Source organism: Podarcis cretensis (assembly GCF_951804945.1).
Source record: "Podarcis cretensis genome assembly, chromosome: 5".
Taxonomy (NCBI): Eukaryota; Metazoa; Chordata; class Lepidosauria; order Squamata; family Lacertidae; genus Podarcis; species Podarcis cretensis.
In genome coordinates this window covers 39,755,606-39,780,481 of record NC_137174.1, presented here as the reverse complement: position 1 = coordinate 39,780,481, position 24,876 = coordinate 39,755,606, and the positions used below count along the sequence as shown (strand labels likewise).

The following is a 24,876-nucleotide window of genomic DNA, read 5'->3' as shown; positions in this document are numbered from 1 at the left end:
CCACAGCATTTTTTCAACTTTGTTCAAAAACTACAGCTCTGTTCCTGCCATCACCTGTTGGGGATTACTGGTATCATTTTATAAAATTAAATGGTGGTGTGTGTCTTTATTTAGAAAACAGATCCATACTGGGCATAGGGCAAATGTTGATTAAGCCCCCAAAGCAGCCTACATGAATGGAAGAAGACTGGGCAGTTGGGTATAATAACTTCACCAAATTATTTTTAAGCAAACAAACCATTGTTGGTGTACAGTAAAATGTTATTAGAACCCTGAATGCAAGTATTTTAAGGGATCAACTAATCATATCATTTGATATAAATCAGGGGCAGCCAACCTGGTGTTGAGCTACATTTCCCATCAACTCAGACGATTGGCCATAATGGCTTGGCAGCTTGTAGTTAGATTCCAACAACTAATGTGACTAGTGACAGTATGAGAAACTTTCTTTTGTTAGGGACTTCAGACCTGATTTAAAAGTATTGCCAAGAGAGGAATAACAACATACCAACACTGAATTGTATATGTCTGGCTTCTCATTCAAATGCAATTGCACTTACCCTGTTAGCACACCATGGATCTATGGTGAAACCTGTGCTATTCTATGATTGCGTGTGCAACTGCTGAGGGTGCAAGCATGTGTAATGCCACTAAGTTCTCATTTCTCATCTGAATTTTCAGCCTCCCAGTTCTATTCTCTCAGAAGCTTTACACTGTTTTCCACTCAGAGAAGCTGGAAAAGAAGGGAAGCTGTCTCAAACGCCAGAGTTACTGAAATGTTGCATATATAACTTGTCAGGAACATTTTCAGGTTGTTGTTTTTTGTTTTGGAAGATTACATGAGGTAAAGCTATGGTAAGAGCGTGAAGACAGTCCAAAGTGTAAAGGAGCATAATGGAAAAGTTCTGCTAGTAAATCTTCCTAATTTATACTGCATGATATTGCGTGTCTAAAAGGTTAATGTTAAACATGAATTCAGTGTTTATTTTATATACACACTATATATCTATACAGTGGTACCTCGGGTTACATACGTTTCAGGTTACATACGCTTCAGGTTACAGACTCCGCTAACCCAAAAATAATACCTCGGATTAAGAACTTTGCTTCAGGATGAGAACAGAAATCGCGCCGCCGCGGCGCGGCAACATCGAGAGGCCTCATTACCTAAAGTGGTGCTTCAGGTTAAGAACAGTTTCAGGTTAAGAATGGACCTCTGGAATGAATTAAGTATGTAACCAGAAGTACCACTGTACGTACACATATACACTAGTGCATTTTTAAAACTCCCTCTTTATTGCAGAAATGCACAATTATACCACTGTCCATTTCATAATTGGGTTGGAAATTGCAGTCAACACTGGACCCATTTCAAATTTGCTTGGTACTAATTTTTTTTTTTGTGTGTGTTTTTTCACACTGCACATTTTCACAATGCTGCTTGAGATTAAGGTGCAAGGAAAGGCAGCAGATTGTTTAAGTAAACATGTGACATTTTCTTTCATTCTGCATTCGCAATGGTGGGGATGAAACCTTCTAACTTCTCCTTCACCATTCAAGATCAGGGAGTCTATCTAGTGAACCACGTGAGTTCGACATATGTGTGACATCTTATAGATGACATGAGTCCATCTGAAGCTACAGTGTTGCAGCAGAGGAATTGGCACAGCTGAGAGACCAGCAACTTTTGGCGCCTCATCCTTTGACATTTTCCTCCGTGGCTGGTCATTAGAAGAATGTGTAACTAAGAACTTGTACATGCATGACTTTCTTGGTTACCAGCTGAAGAGAAGGAGATGGACCTTTCTGTTAATTACAGATGTGATACAATTCTCTGGCAAATGGCAGGCACTGAAGTGTGATATAAGCTTAAAGAAAGAAGGAATTAATGGTGAGCAAGGCATGAGTATTTGGGGTGGGGAAGTTCATCCCATGGAAAAACAAAGTCACAATACAAGTGCAATATTTGTCCTCTGCGTTGTCAAAGATGTTTTGTGCAAAGTCCATCTAATTCTAGTAGAACAAGAAACTTAATCTTGCACAGTCACATGAAGCGAGCTGTCAACCATACTAAGTATGAGCATTGTGCGCCATTAGCAGAGCCGACTTTCCCATAGGGCTTAGTGGTGCATTGCGCCATAGCGCCAGCCTCTCAGGGGCACCCAGCGAGTGCGGGGCTGCGTGGCTTTGCCGGCGGCTTTTTGTTTTCCTAGAATCCACTCGCCCCATGTACACACAGCGCTCCTGCGTCCTGGGTGACACAATAGTTGCTCGCTGGTGGTGTTGTGAGGTTGGGTTTGTCTCTCTGTGTGTGAGCGCTTCTCTAAACCGGGCGGCTGAGTGAGCGCAGTGCACGGCAACCGTCCCCTCGTGCCCCCTCTTTCGGAGCTGAGGCCTTCTTGGGGATGGGAATGAAATGAAAGGAGGCACACGTGAGGCTCCTCCTCCTTTCCCTTGTGCTGCGCTCACTTTCTCAGTCACACGGCCAGCTTGCTTTTGCCCTCCTTCTCCTCCCTCTTTCGCTCAGTTGCGTGGCCCAGGCATGCATATTACCTCCCAAGCCTCCTGTGCATGGCAGGAAGAAGAAGAGTTTGATATCCCACTTTATCACTACCCTAAGGAGTCTCAAAGCGGCTAACATTCTCCTTTCCCTTCCTCCCCCACAACAAACACTCTGTGAGGTGAGTGAGGCTGAGAGACTTCAGAGAAGTGTGACTGGCCCAAGGTCACCCAGCAGCTGCATATGGAGGAGCGGGGACGCGAACCCAGTTCACCAGATTACGAGTCCACTGCTCTTAACCACTACACCATGCTGGCAGGAGGGGAGCCCTGAAGAGGCGGGTGGGAATGGTTTCGACGGGGATGCTGGAGCCTCTCCCATAAGAATAAATGGGCAGAATTTGACAGTGAGGAGACATTTCAGCCTTTGGAGAGACTCTAGAGCAGGCTTCCTCCAGATGTTTTTTGGCCCTCCAGATGTTTTTTGGCCTACAACTCCCATGATCCCTAACTAGCAGGACCAGTGGTCAGGAATGATGGGAATTGTAGTCTCAAAACATCTGGAGGGCCGAGTTTGAGGAAGCCTGCTCTAGAGTCACCATTCTGGAACAAAAGAAATTCAAATTAAGACTGCAATGACTGAATTAGATTACAGTAAGAGGTTCAACACAGTCACTTGTGGATTGAGTCGAGACAAATTGGTTTTTCTCTTCAGGCCTTGTCCAAAAACAGGATTTGTTTTACTCTGACCTCTAGGTGAAAGTTGGCCCTTGACAAAATAGCTTCTTTCTCACTACAGTGGTACCTCAGGTTACATACGCTTCAGGTTACATACGCTTCAGGTTACAGACTCCGCTAACCCAGAAATAGTGCTTCAGGTTAAGAACTTTGCTTCAGGATGAGAACAGAAATCGTGCTCCAGCGGCACGGCGGCAGCGGGAGGCCCCATTAGCTAAAGTGGTGCTTTAGGTTAAGAACAGTTTCAGGTTAAGAACGGACCTCCGGAACGAATTAAGTACTTAACCCGAGGTACCACTGTAGTTGTAAAAATCACATTATGATGTGCACCTGTGTTATCTCACCTGTCCTAGGTACTTAAGACCATAACAGTGGCTTTTGTAATTGGGAAGTTACCTTTCACAAGCTGGATCTGCTTTTCCTATAACTGGGAGCCACTCAAAAGATTACACCGGCACGGTGAAGCAAAAATGTGCATGTGCAGTAGCAACTGGTGTGGTGGGGCAGAGCTGCCCTCCTGGCTCTGGCATCACTGTAGCTTACCTTGACGGCACTGGGATGGGGCAGGGCAGGGCAGAGCAGGTTGGGTACAGATACACAGAGAGAACCAGTCCAGCATTGCATCCTCAGCACTTTACTGGTGAACTGCAGCAATGCTAGTGTTAAGAGGGCAGTTCTGCAGCAGCACCACTCCAGCCACTGCTGCCTATGTGAACTGATATAATTATTTTATTTTATTTTATTTTATTTTATTTTATTTTATTTTATTTTATTTTATTTTATTTTATTTTATTTTATTTTATTTTATTTTATTTTATTTTATTTTATTTTATTTTATTTATACATATATACATACCCCATCTGGCTAGGTATCCCCAGCCACTCTGGGTGGCTCCCAACAGAATATTAAAAGCAGAATAAAATATGTAAGAAGGACTGTGGGAGATCATATATTTGAATGTTACATGCATGTGTGCATGTCAGGGAGTAAAGTTATGTCTAGCTTTCCTGCTACATGGTAGTTTCTCTCTCTCTCTCTCTCTCTCTCTCTCACACACACACACACACACACACACACACACACTATTATGTACAGTATGAGCATTCAAATGTGCAGCCCAGCCAGCTGAAGCCTGTACTGATGCTATGTTAGAGTGGTGTGTTCCATGCAGTTTTCCTTAATGTCTTAGTTGGCCTAGTCATCTTGAAATCTGTCTTTTACAGAAGCAGAGATATTGAGAGAGAGAGAGAGAGCGCGTGCGCGCGCGAGAGAGGAAGCAACCTGCAATGGCAGATACCATTGATTCAAACACAAAGTTCAATGTTGGTAGTATGCAAGGTCATTAGGGCCAATGAAACATTTCTGCATCTGTTTCTGGAGATCAAAGGTGGAAAACCTATTTAGTTCTTCAACTCTATCCAAGTGTGTGCCTTTGTGAGTCTCCTGAGATTTGTACATCCTCTTAGTGATACATATGCTCACTTGCAGCCCAGTGTACTACTTCCTGAGCATGCAAGTGCACATAGACATCATTAAGTTGTGCGTGATCAGGAAGCAAATCAATATGTAGACTTTCTGTCATTATTTCACTGCTTTTCATGGAATATCTTAATAATGCATTTTCCCTACAGCTGGTAAAGTTGTACATTTTAATTGGGACTTTTAACTTGGGTGGTGGAAATAAACAAAAGTAAAGTTTCTCCTCTTATCTCCCCTTCCCCTCAATTTATATTCAGGCCCCCCCAAAATAATACCCCCAACTATATTGTTTTATTCTAATGTCCTCCCTCCTTATTATTACCTTCAATAAATCCTAAAGAATTCTCAGCCTTCACCCATCTTCTTTTTCTGCTTGTGTTTGAGACTAAAAGCTGTATGTAAACTGATAATTAATTGCTTTTGCTATTATGTATCTCCAGAGATCTGAAGAATAACCTGATTAGTACTATTGAGCCTGGGGCCTTCTATGGACTTTCGGAACTGAAGCGTCTGTAAGTATTAATTCCATCTGAATTACCTTAGAAATTGTACTCGTATTGACATTTCTCTCCTTGGGGAATTTGGAATATGTCACCAAGCAATTATAACATGTAGGACATATGAACTACATATAGGGCTATTTGATTCTTTTTGAGATTTTTCTTTCTACGCATGATTTGTGCTTTATCTACATGGACAAATATAAATTTGTTTCTATGATAACTCTTCTGAACTTTACGATGATTTAAAATTAACATTTAAGCTCCAAGGAGGGCTCAGTTAAGTGTAAAAATATATACATCTGTAGTTGATAGTACTTGATAATCAACATAATACTTGATAATCAACATATTAATTACCAACTATGTGATGTTTATATGCTTTATATAGTTCTTTAGCTTCCTTTTTACTAGAAATGATATAATCACTGATTTCTTATAAAATATGCTATATTTGGTAATTTGATTGCCCCTGATTAAAAAAATCCTTCTTCCCATCCTTTAGAGTGCAATTTAAATATGTATTTTTAAGTTACTGTGTATACATTTTTAAGTTAGTTTGATACACATTACAAATCCATCAGAACTTCTGGGCATATTGCATAGGGTAGTTGCGTCTGCCCTGTGGAACTGCTTCCTGTCAGATGTCAGAGAGTTAGACAATTAGATGACTGTTTTGGGAAGCTTTTATTTTGTCCCTTTATATTTTGTTGGAAGCTGTCCAGAGTGGTTGGGGTAACCCAGTCAGATGGGTAGGGTATAAATAATTGTTGTTGTTGTTGTTGATGATGATGATAGGAAGAAGTAAAAGTAAAAGGGCAAGCCTTAAACATTTTAATAAATAAAATATTAAAGGTTCAGGAGTCCTGTCCTATATATTTGACCACCCTAGTAGTACTGCCTATCTGTCTTAGTTTACACACTGAACTGCATATACAACTATGGAGCCATAGGATCACACAATCATAGAATTGCAGAGTTGGAAGGGACTCTGAGGGTCATCTAGTCCAACCACCTGCAATGCGGGAATCTTAGTACATGGTCTCCCATCCAATTTGAAACCATACGAGACCCTGCTTAGCTTTGCAAACGTGCTAGCCATTTTATTGTTGCACCACTAGGAGGATAAGTATAATAGCCATTGCCTTTCCTGAATACAGTTGGGCTTTGACAGCAACACAAAAATATTGCACAGGTTTTGTACTTCAAAAATGGAGGCGATACAGACTGGACAGCAATATATTAGTTAAAAATTAAATGCATTTCCAAACAGATCTACTTTGTGATTCTGAAAATTGGAAAGTCAGTGTATGGACAGCAATATACATGCAGGAATTATGCACATTTCCAGATAGATCTGCTCTGTGAATCTGAATGCACTTTGAGTCACAGTAAATCTGCGAAAACGCTATGATGACAATTGAGTCTTATTGCTATGGAGATGATTGTACTCTAATAACACAACCCTGACCTCTTGTGGGGAGAATGGGGAAGCTGTATAAGCTGTGATTCAATATTGCTCAGCCACAAGCAAAAGAACCGTGAAGGCAAAGGTTACAGAGCAGAAGCTCCTGGGTTTGTAAATAACTGGAGAAAAGATGCTGCAGCAGGCGCTCTAGAGACAGAAATAAAAAATAATCACTATTCTGGGCTTTCATACAATGTGTTTCTGGTTGTTTACCAGTTTCAGACATTACTTTCAATGCAATGTGGAATATCTTAAAGTCAGTGAATAGCCCGATTATAATTTATTTCTAAATAATTATGAGTTTCTCCAGAAAAGAAAAGATTATTTCTGTTGCCTGATTAGGATACAGAAGATTACATTACAAGATTAATGAATGGCTTTCTTGTTGCAATTGGTGCTTGAAGGCTGCTAACTTCTTTAAGACTGTGCTTTAGTCTGTTTCCCATTCATTCATATACTTCCCACAGAGGATATAGTAAGCAGCTGAAGTTAATGTAACACAGACGTCTTGCAAGTGACATGAGGCTTTGTGAGTCAGTTGGAAAACCACAGGCTGCCAAATCTACATAAAATTAACAATTTCATTTGGAATCCTTCTCGCTGACTGACTGTACTGTGATAATTTAGTATTTGCAATGGCAGAGAAAGAGATCTCGTGGATTAACATAAAATGATGTCTACGAGGAAAAATAAATCTGAGCACAGGCCATGTGTCTGGTTGTTTTACAAGATCAATTTCATGAGTCAACATTTCTGGTATAAATATTTACAGCAAAAAAAATGAACACCAGATTTGTGTGACATGAGGTAAATTTGGTCTGAAATAATAAGGAACAGTAGAAAGGCATCCAAAAGCAGGCTAGTACAAACTGTTTCTTTTTGTTGATGTCTTGTTAAAAAAAAACCTGTTAAAAACCTATGCAACATATTGGGTGTGGAGATAGCACTGATGGCAGAGGTTGCCATTGTGCTCAAACCTTCCTCTTTCTGGACTGGCTCGGACTCATAGGAACACAGAAAGTTCCCTTAAACTGGGTTAGATTGGTCTCAGTTAATAGCTACACTGAATATGTTGAGAAGAGGGATGCATATCCTGCAAGTTTTCAGTGATGCATCTTTCTACTTTGATGCCCAAATTAGCCAAATGTTCATCAGAGCCATATATAAAGTGACTGATTTGAGTTTTGGGGAGGAAGGGTGGACTGTAAGTGTTGATAAATAAGTAGATTATTTATAAACCAGCTCTGGGTTAAATTTAGTCTAAATCCCGAAATCCTATTGCTTCTGTCGGTTGACCAAACTAGTATTAAAATATTTTTTAGATAAGTGGAACCATCTCTCCTAGTTCTGAAATGGGTGCCGATGAAGCTGAGCTGTGAGTGGGTTAAGGAAGAGTAGGGCAACATTTGTGGTTACAGATTAGGCAGGAGATCTGTCAGACAAGGATCAAAGAGCCAGGACCAAGTGCAGAATAACAGCCTGGCATAAGAATTCCAAGGCAGCAATACAGTGTTGAGCAGGGCAAAGACGGGCAGGTATCACAATCCAGGGCAGTAACCCTTGAACCAGTGAGCCAGGGCAGTGAATTGAAACAAGAAGGAGATGCTTTACTGCCAGGTTATCTGGACATGAGTGGCTTGCCTGCAGCGGCTGTATGAGCTATATGGTGTTGCAGTTGGTTTGGAGAGTCAACTGATCATATTCAAGCCAAGAATGGTGCAGAGTGTTTGCAGACTGGGTACCTTTCCCTAAGGCCTGTTCTGTCTGGTCTCCTGAGAGCCTAGAATGCTGGTGGTACAGGGCATAAGGCATTAGGTGATGATCGATGGATGCTCTAGTTCAGACACACTTTTAGTTCCCTTGTTTAAGACACACACCCCTTGCATCCATCAAACCTTCTGGCTTCCCCCAGCTGTGGGTCAGGTAGTACCCATTCCTTTTGTGTGGATTATTATCTCTTTAACATCACTTTAAAAATGGCATTTCGGGGGGCTGGAGTTTCTTTTTCATCCGTTTTTGAGATCTCTATACATATGACTAATTTATGAAGAAGTCAGATTAAATACAGTAACATATTTTATTGAAATACTTGTCTGGGAAGTATTAGTTCTGTGTTTTCTATATATTTTGGATAAATCTTATATTTTAGAAAACAGTTATCCTTTTTAAAATTGTATTAGCTGTCTGTCTGAAGGTTGTATGAGGATAAAATGCTAATGAGACTATTCATGATTTTGCACTTTCCTTCGTTAATGCTATCTCCTCCCCTTTTTTTATTTAGGGATCTTTCTAATAACAGAATTGGCTGTTTAACACCTGAAATCTTTGTTGGCCTTAAAAACCTTCATAAATTGTGAGTATTGTACTTTTCAAAACTATCAAAAACACCAGCTATTGCAATTAGGAAAACCGACTCATCATTATGCCTTAAAGGAATTGTAACTTTCCTAAGAGCTTAAATTAATTTATCCAGAGTTACATTCTTGGGAGCAGGCACTCTTGGGTCTCAGTTCCCCCCTTCTGAAAAATCCTGGAATGCTGCGAGAACTACCACCTCCCTTGGAATGGGGTTATGCAGGGCTATTTTTCGGTCGAAACTTGCCAGAGCTCAGTTCCAGCAGCTCTGAGGTGGGCCCAATTGCCATTATAAGAGACCGAGGGATGCGTTCATGTTGAGTTCTGGCACCTCTTTTTCTAGAAAAATAGCACTGGTAGGGAGATGATGGTGCAGAAGTTTGCTTTAAGAAATTTGCTTCTTTCCTTCCTATTGGTGGAAGCCTCTGGTGCTTTTTCTTAGTACCATTTTTTCTTTTTACTAATTCATCTTCTTTGGCATCATTCTCTTGAACCTCATTTCTCCCTGCTGTGTTGTGTGGTAGCAGAGTTCCGAGCCCCATGACAAGTGGGGTATGTGTGTGTGTGTGTGTGTGTGTGTGTGCATATGTCTTTGCAGTTAAAGGGGGGACGCCTTCAGTGCGTCCAGATGTTAATGTTAAGTCCCCTGCCATGAAGGTTATGTCTAGCCCAAGCATGGCCAAACTCGGCCCTCCAGATGTTTTGGGACTACAACTCCCATCATCCCTAGCTAACAAGACCAGTGGTCAGGGATGATGGGAATTGTAGTCCCAAAACATCTGGAGAGCCGAGTTTGGCCATGCCTGCTCTAGCCCATCAAAGACTGAACTTTTCCCTTCAGATTTGTTTCCCCCTCTCTTATTCACACAGACAAACACACACCCAGCCTCCAATGAATATGATGAAAGAGTTCCAGCTGGAACATTTCGGCACAACACTAAATTAAAGCGATTGTCTGGGATGACTCCTTGACCAAGGTTTTGCCATGATGTTATGTCTGAATGATGACACTAAATCATATGTGTTGCGGCAGCCAATCAGATTAAATGACAGTGGGGCAAATGACGCTAGGGCCAGCGAGAGCAGCTGCCACCTACAAAACCCAAAGGCAGCAAAAACCATTCGAAAAAATTTAATGTTTGTACGGTTTGAGTATGCTAAGTTTGAAGGAGATGTTGAAAACTGTTAAGCAAAAAGTAAAACTAGAACTTGCAAAGCTCTTAGTGGTATGTAAGCAACATAAGGTGTGGTGGGGAGGACATACTCTTTTTGATTTGAACAAGTATGTAAAAGCTTGCCTTCTGGTGTGTATGTATGACTATCTCCTAACTATTACATAGGAAATGCAGGCGCAATGTGTTTTGTATAAAAGGTAACAGAATATTTAAAAACAGGAATAGAAGTTTAGGTGTTTGTGTATAGCTTGCATAAAGCAAAAACCAAGATTATGTGCAATCAGGTTAATACCATCTGTGATTTGATTATATTAACTCCAGGATATGTCAGGAAGGTCTATATTCCACCATATTACATTTATCACCAAATTGATCCACACACAACAGTTTTGCCTCATGCACAGTTCTGAATCTATCCAAATAGATTTAAGCAGAATCTTCAGGGGCATAACATGTGTTCCTTCAACAGAATTACTTTCAGTCTTTTTTCTGCATTCGTCTAATACTTGGTGGTGTATCTCACATACCTTGAACAATCTCATAACTGTACTATACAGTTGTTAATATTCATCTGCTGATAGTATTTTAATTTCTAGCCTTTATTGTCCTGAAAAGCATTTGAAAGATCAAAATGGTAGCAGAATTATAAAGGGATTGCCAGATTAATTGATAATTTGGAGACAAATGAGCCATTCAGAAAAACTAATAATCTTCTCACTGGGTTACCTTCAGAGGCACTATCGCAGACTGATCAATTTTAATGAAGTAGTCAGTGTGTTGTTTGGCACTCATTTAAGTTGATTAATTGTTTGCTATGTACACATGCAGTCTCGGTACTTCTTTTCTTCTGTTTCTTTTTTATTAGTGTAAAATTCTTTTTTTCTTCTTTTTTTTACATTTACAAATAAATAAATAAACAAATAAATAAAAGTCCTTAAAGCACAAATTAAGATACCTATTTCCTTAATTTGCAAATATGGTATTGCCATATATGATTGAAAGGAAATCTTAACATAGTGATAAGAATTTGTGGCTAAAGGTAAGAGGTTTATGCCAAGTGGTTGATAAGGTGCAAAAGGAGGAAATGAGGTCACTTGCTAATGAGAACCAATAGGGAAGAAGCAGGAAGTATGGGATAGGCCGGGGCCAGAGTGAAAAACCATGGGGTGCGGGTAAGGGAGTGGTGTCGTAGGCAGAGAGGAACAATTGAGCTTTAGAGATTAGATTGGGAAGCATATTAGAGTGAAGGTAGTAGGAGAAAACAACATTTTTTGTACAGGAACAATGAGAAAGTGGGTTCTCCTTCATGGAGAGCACGTGATGCGGTGGGAGCAACCATGACACCCCCTGTTGCTTGGCGGGTTAGTTTGGATGGCCACGAATTTGATTGGACACCTTCAGTTGTTGCTGGGGAAAATTTATTGTTGCAATTTTATTTGATTGATGGGGTTGCTATATGTGTTCCCTTTGCGCAACGTTGAGCTTTCTCTTTTTACTGCGCACATTGGATTACCCGCCTACCCTCCCTTTATTTAGGGTTTGTTCGTGCTGAACTTGCTATGCCTGTCATGGGGTCATCTGCTTTGGGGCAGGGGCCTGGTAGGAATTTTACCATTTGGCTGATTGGCTGGTGCCATTTGGGTTTTGCCTACTGCGTAGCAAATCGTCACAACTTGTAAGGTTGCGGTTAGGCATTGGTTAATTTTTGGTTGGTGGAGGGGATGTGGTTGGCTGTGCCTGCCCCTCCAATGCTGCTGTTTTGTCCGAATCCCTGGCAAAGGGCTAGGGCCACGCAAGAGCCCCGGGAGCATTTCGGGAGAGGTGAGAGCCTAGTGCCCAGCTTTATTCTCTCCCCAAAATTGACTTCCACAGGGATGCGGATGTCAGTTCTGTTCCTACCTCCAAGTGGGAACAGACAGTCGCTAACAAATGCCTAAGCAACCACTCACATACTGTAATTCAATAAAGTTGTGGCCAAAATCATGTCAAAAACAAAAACAAAAATGATGTGTGAACCGTGTTTTTATTCAGGGGTGTCTTGGGGGTCCTCGACATGCAATAATAATTTTAGCATATATAAACACCATCCTGTGATAATTGTGTTTGTTTTGTTATTGAAAACAGTAGAGAATTTCCTGGTTCAGCCTGCAAAGATTTAAAAGCATTCCAGTTGAATACTTCTCTCTACTGCCTCCCCTTTTCCCAGCTCCAAAGGCCAAAGGAAGGGGAAATAATTTCTAGTGGGGTAGGTGCGCTAGTCTCTTGATGTAAAAACACCAGAGTCTTGGTGCAGATCAACACATTGATTGTTGCACATGCCTTCATATACTAGAGTCCACGTCACATGCCTTCATATACTAGAGTCCACGTCATTGGATGCATGAAGGTATTAATAATAATCTTAGCATAATTCCCACCATGAGAAAGGTTGGCCATTGACAAACTCCTGGGGGCCCATAGGAAGTTTCTCATTGGCAGAAACCAGGGCTTTTTTTAAAGCCAGAACGCAGTTCCGATACATCTCAGGTGGGCGCCATTGCCATTCTAAGAGAAATGAGGGAGGTGTTCATGGTGACTTCTGGCATCTCTTTCCCCAGAAAAACAGCACTGGCAGGAACCCTTTGGAAAACCCTTGGTCCTGTGCCAAGGCCCTGGATGAGGAGGGTGGATAGGCCTCCCTCAGCCAGTGTGTTGCTGCTCCAGGGGGTCTGGGAATTTGGCTTGGACAAAAAGCTGTTTCCAATGAACATAACTCATTTTATCCAGGTGTGCATCACTGGAAGGAAGAGGTCTTGGACAGAGAGAGATATAGCAGGATGCCATGTAGATGGTAGTGGAGGCCCCAGAATTTGATGAGATTAATGCGCAACCCACTCATAATGTGATGGGGGTTCAGCTGTTGAAAAGAACAGTGGGACCACATCACCAACCCTGTCCCTGATGTAGCAAAAGTCTGTATGTCTACAGGTCTACCTGCATAGATTTCTGTCAACTCAGGAATCCGCACTCCATCTATGAATGTTGACGGTGGACTCTGGGAGCCATGCAGTCTCAACCCTGCTATCCTTTCCAGTAGGTGAATCCCTTTCATTTTATTAACACAAGAAGGAGGCTAGATTGTGCATATATATATCTATCTATCATATACGGTATATCATATATATATATATATATATATATATATATATATATATGATATATATATATGATATATATATATGATATATATATGATGGACCATTCATGACATGTCTATATATATATATAGAGAGAGAGAGAGAGAGAGATACATGTCATGAATGGTCCATCATCATTATTCATTTGCAATAAGGAAAGTACTTTGCATATAGTCGGAGACTAACTTAGTTTTCCCAAGAAGGGCAGTGCCAAAGAATGCTCCAGCTACCACACAATTGCACTCATTTCACACACTATCAAGGTTATGCTTAAAATTCTACAAGGCAGGCTTAAGCAGTATGTGGACTGAGAACTCCCAGAAGTGCAAGCTGGATTTCGAAGGGGCAGAGGAACCAGAGACCAAATTGCAAACATGCACTGGATTATGGAGAAAGCTAGAGAGTTCCAGAAAGACATCTACTTCTGCTTCATTGACTATGCAAAAGCCTTTGACTGTGTCAACCACAGCAAACTATGGCAAGTTCTTAAAGAAATGGGAGTGCCTGTTCACCTCATCTGTCTCCTGAGAAATCTCTATGTGGGACAAGAAGCTACAGTTAGAACTGGATATGGAACAACTGATTGGTTCAAAATTGGGAAAGGAGTACAACAAGGCTGTATATTGTTTCCCTGCTTATTCAACTTATATGCAGAATTCATCATGCGAAAGGCTGGGCTGGATGAATCCCAAGCCAGAATTAAGATTGCCGGAAGAAATATCAACAACCTCAGATATGCAGGTCACACAACCTTGATGGCAGAAAGTGAGGAGGAATTAAAGAACCTTTTAATGAGGATGAAAGAGGAGGGCGCAAAATATGGTCTGAAGCTCAACATAAAAAAAACGAAGATCATGGCCACTGGGCCCATCACCTCATGGCAAATAGAAGGGGAAGAAATGGAGGCAGTGAGAGATTTTTACTTTCTTGGGCTCCATGATCATTGCAGATGGTGACAGCAGTCACGAAATTAAAAGACTCCTGCTTCTTGGGAGAAAAGCAATGACAAACCTAGACAGCATCGTAAAAAGCAGATACATAACCTTGCCAACAAAGGTCCGTATAGTTAAAGCTATAGTTTTCCCAGTAGTGATGTATGGAAATGAGAGCTGGACCATAAAGAAGGCTGATCGCTGAAGAATGGATGCTTTTGAATTATGGTGCTGAAGGAGACTCTTGAGAGTCCCATGGACTACAAGAAGATCAAACCTATCAATTCTTTTTTTATTTATTATATAATATTTATTAATAGTTTTTTTTTTAAATTATAACATAATAAACAAAACATACAAAAAATATCACATTTCATAACATATTTTCTTATCCTTTTTGGACTTCCTCACATCTCCCTCTCCTACGTTCCAAAATATAAAAATTAATTCAGCAATTTATCACCTTGTCCCCACCTTATCTAATTTTCCAATGTTATATCTTAAATTTTCGATATATTCATTTGACTTTTTAAAACTTTTTAGTTTAGCCTAATCATTATCTAAAAGTTGATTTTTTCCTAAATTTAGCTTATCTTCATAGTTCAGTTTATCTAATTCAATGGTGCCAAGTTGTTTGTGATCAAGCATCCTCCTTAACATTCATACAGTTTACAATATTTTTGCAAATAGTCCTTAAATTTCTTCCAATCTTCTTCCACCGTCTCCTCTCCCAGGTCTCGAATTCTGCCAGTCATCTCAGCCAGTTCCATATAGTCTATCAGTTGCATCTGCCATTCTTCCAGTGTGGGTAGATCTTGGGTTTTCCAATGCTTAGCAACGAGTATCCTTGCTGCTGTTGTTGCATACATAAAAAATGTTCGGTCATTCCTTAGCACCCTCTGGTCAACAATGCCCAAAAGGAAGGCCTCTGGTTTCTTAGGGAAGGTATACTTAAATACCTTTTTCAGCTCATTGCATATCATTTCCCAGAAGGCCTTAACCCTAGGGCAAGTCCACCAGAGGTGAAAGAACGTTCCTTCACTTTCCCTGCATTTCCAACACTTATTATCAGACAAGTGGTATATTTTTGCAAGTTTGACTGGGGTCATGTACCATCTATATATCATTTTCATTACATTTTCTTTCAAAGCATTACATGCAGTGAAATTCAGCCCAATGGTCCATAACTTTTCCCAGTCCTCAAACATAATATTATACCCAATGTCCTGTTCCCACTTTATCATAGCCGATTTAACCATTTCATCTTGTGTGTTCCATTTTAACAGCAAGTTATACATTCTTGAGAGTACCTTAGTCTTAGGCTCTAACAGTTCCGTTTCTAACTTCGATTTTTCCACCTGGAATCCTAACTTTTTATCAAGTTTAAAAACTTCTTTAATCTGAGCATAATGTAACCAATCTCGCACTTTGTCTTTCATTTTCTCCTGACTCTGCAATTTCCAATTATCTCCATCTTTTTCTAATATTTCCCAATACTTCGGCCATTTGGCCTCCATATTGAGTCTTTTCCGGGCCTTAGCTTCCAATGGTGAAAGCCACCTTGGAGTTTTGTTTTCCAATAAGTCTTTGTATTTTGTCCAGACATTAAACACTGCTTTTCTGACAATATGGTTCTTGAAATTCTTATTGATCTTAACCTTGTCATACCATAAATATGCATGCCAACCAAACGCATTGTCAAAACCTTCCAGATCTAGTACATCAGTGTCTTCGAGAAGCAGCCAATCTTTCAACCAGCAAAAAGCTGCTGATTCATAGTACAGCCTTAAGTCTGGCAGGGCGAAGCCCCCTCTTTCTTTCGCATCAGTTAATATCTTAAACTTAATTCTGGGCTTTTTGCCCTGCCAGACAAATTTAGAAATATCTCTCTGCCACTTCCGGAAACACTCTGTTTTGTCCACAATCTGTAATGTTTGAAATAAAAAAAGCATTTTCGGCAATACATTCATCTTTACAGCAGCAATTCGGCCTAACAAGGAAAGTTTCAATCTTGTCCAACTTTCTAAGTCTCTCTTAATTTCTGCCCAGCATTTCTCATAATTATCTTTAAATAGACTCAGATTTTTTGCTGTTATATTTACCCCTAGGTATTTTACTTTTTTAACCACGTTCAACTCTGTCTCTTTCTGAAACCGTTCTGACTCTGTAACTGTCAAGTTTTTCCCCAATACCTTAGTTTTCTGCTTATTTAACTTAAATCCCGCTACCCGACCAAACTCTTGAATTAATTGTAATACTTTTTTCATGCTAGATTCTGGCTCCTGAAGGGTCAAAACTAGATCATCTGCAAACGCTTTAAGTTTATATTGTTTCGCTCCGACCTGAATACCTTCCACCAGCCGGTCCCCTCTGATCATGTTCAAGAGCACCTCCAGAACAGAGATAAATAACAGTGGGGAAATCGGGCAGCCTTGTCGTGTTCCTTTTTCAATTTTGAACTCTTCAGTAATCACATTGTTAACTATCAGTTTAGCCTTTTGTTCTGAATAAATTGCGTCAATCCCGTTCCCAAAACTCCGTCCCACCCCCATCCCTTCCAAATTTCCCTTCATAAATTTCCAAGAAATATTATCAAAGGCTTTCTCCGCATCTATAAAAATTAAAACTGCTTTTGTGTTGATATTTGTTTGCAAAAGTTCCAAAATGTCAATTATGTTCCTTGTGTTAGCAAACAAATGTCTTCCTGGGAGAAAGCCTGCCTGGTCTTTGTGAATTACCTGATTCAAGACTTTTTAAAATCTACTTGCTAATATGTCTGCAAATATTTTGTAATCCACGTTTAGGAGGGAGATGGGGCGGTAGTTCTTAAGTTGAGTCTTTTCAGTTTCCGATCTTAAGGAAATCAGCCTTGAGTGCTCACTGGAAGGACAGATCTTGGAGCTGAGGCTCCAGTACTTTGGCCACCTCATGAGAAGAGAAGACTCCCTGGAAAAGACCCTGATGTTGGGAAAGATTGAGGGCACAAGGAGAAGGGGACAACAGATGACGAGATGGTTGGAAAGTGTTCTCGAAGCTACCAGCATGAGTTTGACCAAACTGCGGGAGGCAGTGGAAGACAGGAGTGCCTGGCGTGCTCTGGTCCATGGGGTCACGAAGAGTTGGACGCGACTAAATGACTAAATAACAACAAACTTAGTTTTTACCTCACGTCTTTGGTGGCTGGGGCTCAGCACTTACCGGTAATCTTCTCTGATAAATGCTGTTCATACGCTTGATATAGTTATATGCTATGGGACAAATTGATGCAAGATGTTGTGCTAGCAGAATCCAGCCCAATGACTCCCGCTATGGCAATAGGACCCTCCTCCCTCTGCTGTGTCTTCCTGAAATCTGCTTGGAAGGAAAGGAGAATCTCCAGCACAGTACACAGGGGCAGGAGAGGAGAGGTTGTTTTGTCCAGCAAGCAGAAATGCTGCTTCTGCTGGAACAATCCCCTTACCATGAGTTCCACCACCCTATCTGCTTTTCATTTTATCTGTAGGAGACTTCCCTTGTGAGAGGAGATGTTCATGTCTCATATTTTTTCCACTATTAGAATCTGACTTACAAATTTATGACACACCATTATTTGTGATTGATTTCTCCCTTCCTCCCCCTCTGCCCTCTTCTGGTTTGAGTTTAATACTTACATTATATATTAATTTTTTTAACTGAGGAAGTTTACTGAAATGGTTCATATTTTATGGCAGATGTGGATGATGGTAGCTGATAGCTAAAAATATGCCTGACTAATATACTGGCCTGTCTTTTCATGACTTGCTTATTTATCCCTTGGCCATATTTATGTGTGGTGAGCTGTTCATATTTGAAACATGATTGTAAATTGCACATTTTAAAGGCAGCACATTTTCTTTACATCTTCCTCCTCAGTGGCCATGTTGCTTGTTCTAAGGATGAGTTACTCAGAGTAATTTTGAAAGCGTAATGGGGCTCTCAGTAATTCATACATCTCTTAGGAATACTCTGCTATAAATATCAGGTGATGTAGAAGACTGGTGTTTTCCTTTAATAATATATCTAGACCCATTTTGATGGATCGACTGAAATCTCTGCTTGGATTTTTGAAAATATAAATATTCCTTCTGCTGCAAATTAAGCTTCTTTAAATTTTATTCATTTATTTGATTCAAGTACCTCTGATTTCTATTTCATCCTGACTCTGAATAATCACCAATGATTAGCTGTACAATATCATGTAACAACGTCTCTGGTTACTGTGTAAATGTTACTGGAACAGCTAATCACTCTCTTCACTGCCAGAGACAAGCACAGAACAAATAATGAGTAGGGATGTTTTTTGATTTTATTTTTTTTGCAGGGAGGAGGAAGAACCCAATCATGTTACAAACAAAACATGTTTGCTGAAACACACCCTATTTATTTATTTAAAAACATTTCTAAATTGCTTAGTGGTCTACGTTATGCACAATATAAAACCAATATCCATTAAAACTAAAACAAAAAAATACAGCCTAAAACCAGTAAAATAATATAAGAAACATATGAAGGAAAGTAATACAGTGATTCAGGGAATTCATACATTGATATCAGAATCCAATCTTTTGGGTCAGGTAAAGCCTGATGTCTTCACAAGATGTCTGAACCAATGGGTGGTTGCTCCTTCTTGTATGGCCTTCCACAGAATAGAGCCAACAGCACAAAGTGTCTGTCTTTGGGTCACCACCCTATATTTTGTAGGGTGTGGTGCCATGAAGTAGAGTCTCCCCAAATATATATAGGGGCAGAAAGTCTTTCAGGGAGGTCCTTTAGGGTTGTCAGTGTTAACAGGCCCTTGATCATGGCAACTGATCAGCAGATTTCTTAGCTCTGGTATAATATGTTTGTCTCCAGGTACTCTGCTCAATCTGGATGTAGCATTCTGCATTGAGATCAATGGCAAGGCAAGTCCAACAGAGAGTGCAGTAGTCCTGTCATGAGGTAGCCAGTGCATGAATCACAGTGGCTAAGCTATCCCTGTCCAGGAAAGGGCACAGTTGGTGCACCAACCTGAGTTGATAACAAGCATTGCCACAGGTGTCACCTGTGCCTCCGGTGACAAAGATGGATCGAGGAGCACCTCCAAACTACTCACCTGCTCTTTCAGAAGGAGTGCAACCCATCCAGAACCAGTGAACTCCCCAAACTCCAGGACCTGGGAACCTTTTACACACAGAGTCTCCATCATACCAGGATTCATTCGTAGTTTGTTGAACCATCACTGCATCCAGGCACCATTTTTTTAAAGAGCCAGGGTGGTCCCAAGGTTAGAAAGTCTAGAGATGGTAGTAAATGTGAAGTATTGTAAAATCAGATCCTACTTCTGCAAAGGATATGTTTGGCCTAATTGGATATTCCTTGGCTGCTTTTTTGTGAGAACAAAAAAAGTGGTGTGATTTGATATGTCTTTTTTAAAAAAATCTTTTTTCCCTTTTAGGAATTTATCAGGGAACATTTTTTCAAGTCTCATGAATGGACTCTTCTCTGAGCTTTTAGCTCTGAAAGCCTTGTAAGTATGCCTTGATTAGGTAAAGGCCCATTTTGGCACCATTTACACATATTACTGTGATTAGCTTCATCATTATATAGATTTTCAGCATTGTATGTTCAGTGAAATTAATATAAATTCCTTATGTGCCTTTCGTAAAACACATTCTAATCCTTTTCTGTCACGCGGAATATTTTCAGATCACTGGAATATTAAACAGTTGTGTTGGAGCCAGAATAGTAGGGTTGTAATAATTGTTTCATCGTGATTTTTAATTTGAAGTTGTTTTTTTAAAAAATGCTGAAGCTTTATGGTTGATTTCCCTTAACATTTTATGAAGGGGTGGATGGAAGCAGAGAACAAGCAAATTAATTCCTTACAGTGTTTACATAAAACATCTTATATGTTCATTATAACCCTACTTAGATTAAACCTACTTATTAGAGTTAAAACATTTAAACATTCCTCTTTTCTAGCAGATGGGGGGATTTTATTAAACAATAAAAATAATGATGAAAAATTAACGAGTGTAGAGGGTAAATAGTGCTTCTATAATTACTTGCATAGACTCATAGAATTGTAGAGTTAGAAGGGATTCCAAGCATCATCTAGTCCAACCCCCTTCAATGGAAGAATCTCAACTAGATCATACATGACAGATGGCCACTCAACCTCTGCTTAAAGACTTCCATGTGGCAGTTAAATAGTACAGAGCCTATATACTGTTATTGATTTCGCTAAATTAGAAATAGAATTTGACATCGTCTGCTGGAATTATGGAACTGAAAGTCTATAGTGCAGGCCCATCAAAGTCAAATGCTTTGGAAGGCATAATGCAGATATCCATCTATGGCTTTCGCTAGGCAGAGTAAGGCAGATGCCTCAGGCAGCTGATAGAGTGGCTATAAGGTAGTAAAGGTGTTGTACAAGGTGTTGTGCCTACCATGATCCCTGCTTAGCTAGCATGCTGCCCTCAGTGGAGGATGCTTTGTTCCATCACTACTGTTGAAGCAAGGTTCAGCCTCCATCTGGTTGGTTTTGGGAGATGGAATTGTGGGGTGGGGAGGATGCCATCTTGCAATTTGCCTCAGGCATCAAAACATCATAGGCTGGGCCTCTTTGTTTGTATGCCACTTTTCCACAAAATTGTGCCCAGAGTGGTTCTGAGCATGTCAAATGGGCAACAGCAGAACTAAAAAAAAACCGTACCAGGCACTTTTTGCAGATAATCATGATGTCAAAAAAGGAGATACGTCATTAGAGAAAAATCAATCCATTTAATATTACTGAAAACAATACAAATGAACTAACCTAACAGCTTAAAACTAAACAGGAGAGAGAGAATAAAACCTAACAGAGCCTTACACCAAGTCCAACCAAATGTTAGTCTAGCTCAGTATTATCTACACCAGGCACCCCCAAACTCAGCCATCCAGATGTTTTGGGACTACAATTCCCATCATCCCCGACCACTGGTCCTGTTAGCTAGGGATGATGGGAGTTGTAGGCCCAAAACAGCTGGAGGGCCGAGTTTGGGGATGCCTGATCTACACTGACTGGCAGCAGCTCTCAAGGGTTTCTGACAAGGAGTCTGCCAACCCTACCTGGAGATGCCAGGGATTGAACTTGGGACCTTCTGCATGCAAAGCAGATGCTCTGCCTACAAAGATTCTCTACTGAGCTATGGCCCTTCCCCATGGTATATATACAAGCCTGGGAAAATAAATATCACCATTCCAGAAAGGGCATTCCATGGAGGTTCGCTCCAATCACATCCATTGGATTGCAGCCACACCTCTCACATGTGGTAGCCTGCCAACTCTTACCTGGGTGATTTCCTGAGCAGCAGATGCACAGTGACTACACTCAATGTATTTTCTCTCTCTCTGTCACCTGAAATGCCAAATTAAAATTCCCAGGTTGAGAGCCAAAATTAATTCTACCTCAATAATTCTGAAAAACTGGATTCCCCACTTCTCCAGTTAAAATGTTTAAATCCTAAGTCACATACAGTAGATAACCTGGCTATGTGCTTTCACATAGTGAGAGTTATTATTATTATTATTTTAATTCTGTACTCTTAAATAACTCACGTCTCAAATACCTCATATAGCACTGTAAGCGTAAGAGCATATGTTGAATTGGACACTAAGACGAGAGCTTTCATTGTTCCCAAACATCCATAAGTGGAAGGAGGATGTCATTTAAATTCATCAAGCTACTGGACCTGGGAGGCAAACTCCTCCTTGGCATGTATACATATCCCATTAATAAAGGGAAAGGTGGAATGGTGCATCCATGCAGAGCACAAAGCTCAACTAAAACACCCATATCATTATCCTGCTGTCCAAGAAGACAAACAAAACATCTGATTAAAGAGCCGCATTGTTTACGTAGTGTCGTGGTGGCATAATCAGACTCGTGGGCAAATAGCAGCGCTGTTTACATAGGCTTGCAGAGGCATAGAGCTATACAGGAGAAGATACTGAATGGTTTAGGACATTAATGGTAAGCACAAATTAGTTCAAGCATGTTTTGAAGAATATCCTGGAACACTCCCCAGTGGCATGGGATCATCCCACCGACAAGAAGTTCCCATCATTATATGAGTGAAGTGAAGTATGGGAACCTGCAGTTGAGACATCAAGGCCAGGAGGAGGAACCCTGTTATTAAATTAATTATACAGGGTGCCTCGCAAGACGAAATTAATCCGTTCCGTGAGGCTCTTCGTATAGCGGTTTTTTCATCTTGCGAAGCAAGCCCATTGACAGCTTAGCGGATTAGCGCTATTAGCGGTTTAGCGGCTTTTAGCGGATCAGCTGATAAGCGGCTTATAAGCGGCTTAGGGCTTAGGAAAAGGGGGAAAAAAGGGGGAAAACCCCGCAGGAACTTGCAAGACATTTTCGTCTTGCGAAGCAAGCCCATAGGGAAATTCGTTTTGCGAAGCGCCTCCAAAACGGAAAACCCTTTCATCTAGCGGGTTTTCCATCTTGCAAGGCGTTCGTCTTGCGCGGCAGCACTGTAATGGATTCTACAGATTCTATCATTGCTTTGACACGTGGGTTAAACTTGTTTTATATTTTGATCTATGCTATGTTTGGTTGTTTTATTATTATTGCTATTTTTCAGATTTCTATGCCACCCTTCATCCAAAATGACACAAAAATGCATATCGTAATAACAACAAAAACAATCCCTCACCCTAGTTTAAAAGGCCATAGATTAGCCAATTAATTAGCCAAAAACATTAGAGAAAAGGAATGCTTGTGCCAGGCACCTCAAAATACGTAATGAAGGCGCCAGGTGAGCCTCCTTGGGGGAGAGTATTCTGCAAGCGGGGAGCCACTGCAGAAAAAGGCCCGTTCTTGTGTTGCTGCCCTCAAGACCTCTCACAGAGGAGGCATACGAAGAAGAGCTTCAGATGATGATCATAGGGTCTGGATGATTGCATTGCCTGTACAGTGGTACCTTGGGTTACATACGCTTCAGGTTACAGACGCTTCAGGTTACAGACTCCGCCAACCCAGAAATAGTACCTCAGGTTAAGAACTTTGCTTCAGGATGAGAACAGAAATTGTGCAGCAGTGGCGCAGCAGCAGCGGGAGGCCCCATTAGCTAAAGTGGTGCTTCAGGTTAAGAACAGTTTCAGGTTAAGAACGGACCTCCAGAACGAATTAAGTATGTAACCAGAGGTACCACTGTATTGCTTTCTGTTTGCAGTTAGCTACTTTGGGCTTTGCTCAGGAAGATTGTAAGCAATAAATGAAAAGAAATGCAAGAGTTGGCTCTAAACTTAATCTTCATTAAAATAGAACCATTTCAATAAATGGGACTTACAGTAGCCATGACTTAAAAGTTCCATTGCTTTTAGAGGGGGTGCTTCAAGCACATGTAAACCTTGATTTAACCCAGGACGTGCAAGTGAATTGCCCTTCCTCTATTTGCAGCTATCAGAAATGTCCTAAGTTGGAACCATGCTTAGCTGGGGGGAAATGCATGTTCTGTGCCTACAGAGAAACAGTTTTGTGAGATTGGGGGCTTCCATTGTTGAAGGAGCTAGGCAGGTTTCTTGGTGAGTTAATTGGCTCTAAGTACATGCCATTGGGACGCGGGTGGCACTGTGGGTTAAACCACAGCTCGGTCCCTGCTCCTGCCAACCTAGCAGTCCGAAAGCACGTCAAAGTGCAAGTAGATAAATAGGTACCGCTCCGGTGGGAAGGTAAACGGTGTTTCTGTGTGCTGCTCTGGTTTGCCAGAAGCAGCTTAGTCATGCTGGCCACATGACCCGGAAGCTGTATGCCGGCTCCCTTGGCCAATAAAGCGAGATGAGTGCTGCAACCCCAGAGTCGGCCACGACTGGACCTAATGGTCAGGGGCCCCTTTACCTTTGCCTTTACGTTTAAATGTCATTAGTATAAGAAAGGAAGCTGCTCTGTGCCAGAAGACAAATGGATGGTAGTGAGAAGGACAATAGCCAGAGTAGAGCTGTGTGTGGGAGCTGAACTGGAAGGAGGCTGCAGACAGAAGCCTGAGAAAGAGAGCCATTCTTAATTTCTGCTTCAATCCAAGTCTGTGGTCAGTGCTCTTTTTCTGGGGACACTCAAAGGTACACAGCACTGGCACTTTTTTCCTAGAAGAAAAGCACTGGCTATGGGAAAAGCAAGACCTTCTGGGTGCTAATGCTGTGAGCCCCTCCATTGCAGGCTCAGGTTGCCCTGAGAGAGTCTTTAAACCTCTTTTGTATATATGTGTGAATAAATCATAGATCATACATGCAACATAGTCTCTGCTGTGCCTCATTCCAAGAAGACCAAACCCTGGGGAGGTGTCTGGAACCCCAGGAATCTTACACTGCTTGGAGACTGGGGTGGCATGCAACAACATGTTCAGCCTCATGGAGGAGAGATGAATGGATGTGGATGATTATGTGCAGATAGAGGATGCACAACTTGTCCTTGCTACTGATGTGTCATTAGTGCCGGACACCACTCGGATTATCTGTCTAGCTTTCTTCTAAGAGCTACTTAACTAAGATTTGTGAAATGC

At 41.0% G+C, this 24,876-nt stretch overlaps 1 protein-coding gene across 1 annotated transcript in view; it reads left to right on the top strand.

The window, feature by feature from the left end:
- Positions 1 to 24,876, top strand: part of ADGRA1 (adhesion G protein-coupled receptor A1) — a 336,089-nt gene that overhangs the window by 87,217 nt on the left and 223,996 nt on the right. The window contains exons 3-5 of the mRNA XM_079978410.1: positions 5,158 to 5,229; positions 8,967 to 9,038; positions 19,779 to 19,850. Coding sequence (XP_079834536.1) covers positions 5,158 to 5,229; positions 8,967 to 9,038; positions 19,779 to 19,850 — 216 coding nt within the window. The remainder of the gene's footprint in view (positions 1 to 5,157; positions 5,230 to 8,966; positions 9,039 to 19,778; positions 19,851 to 24,876) is intronic.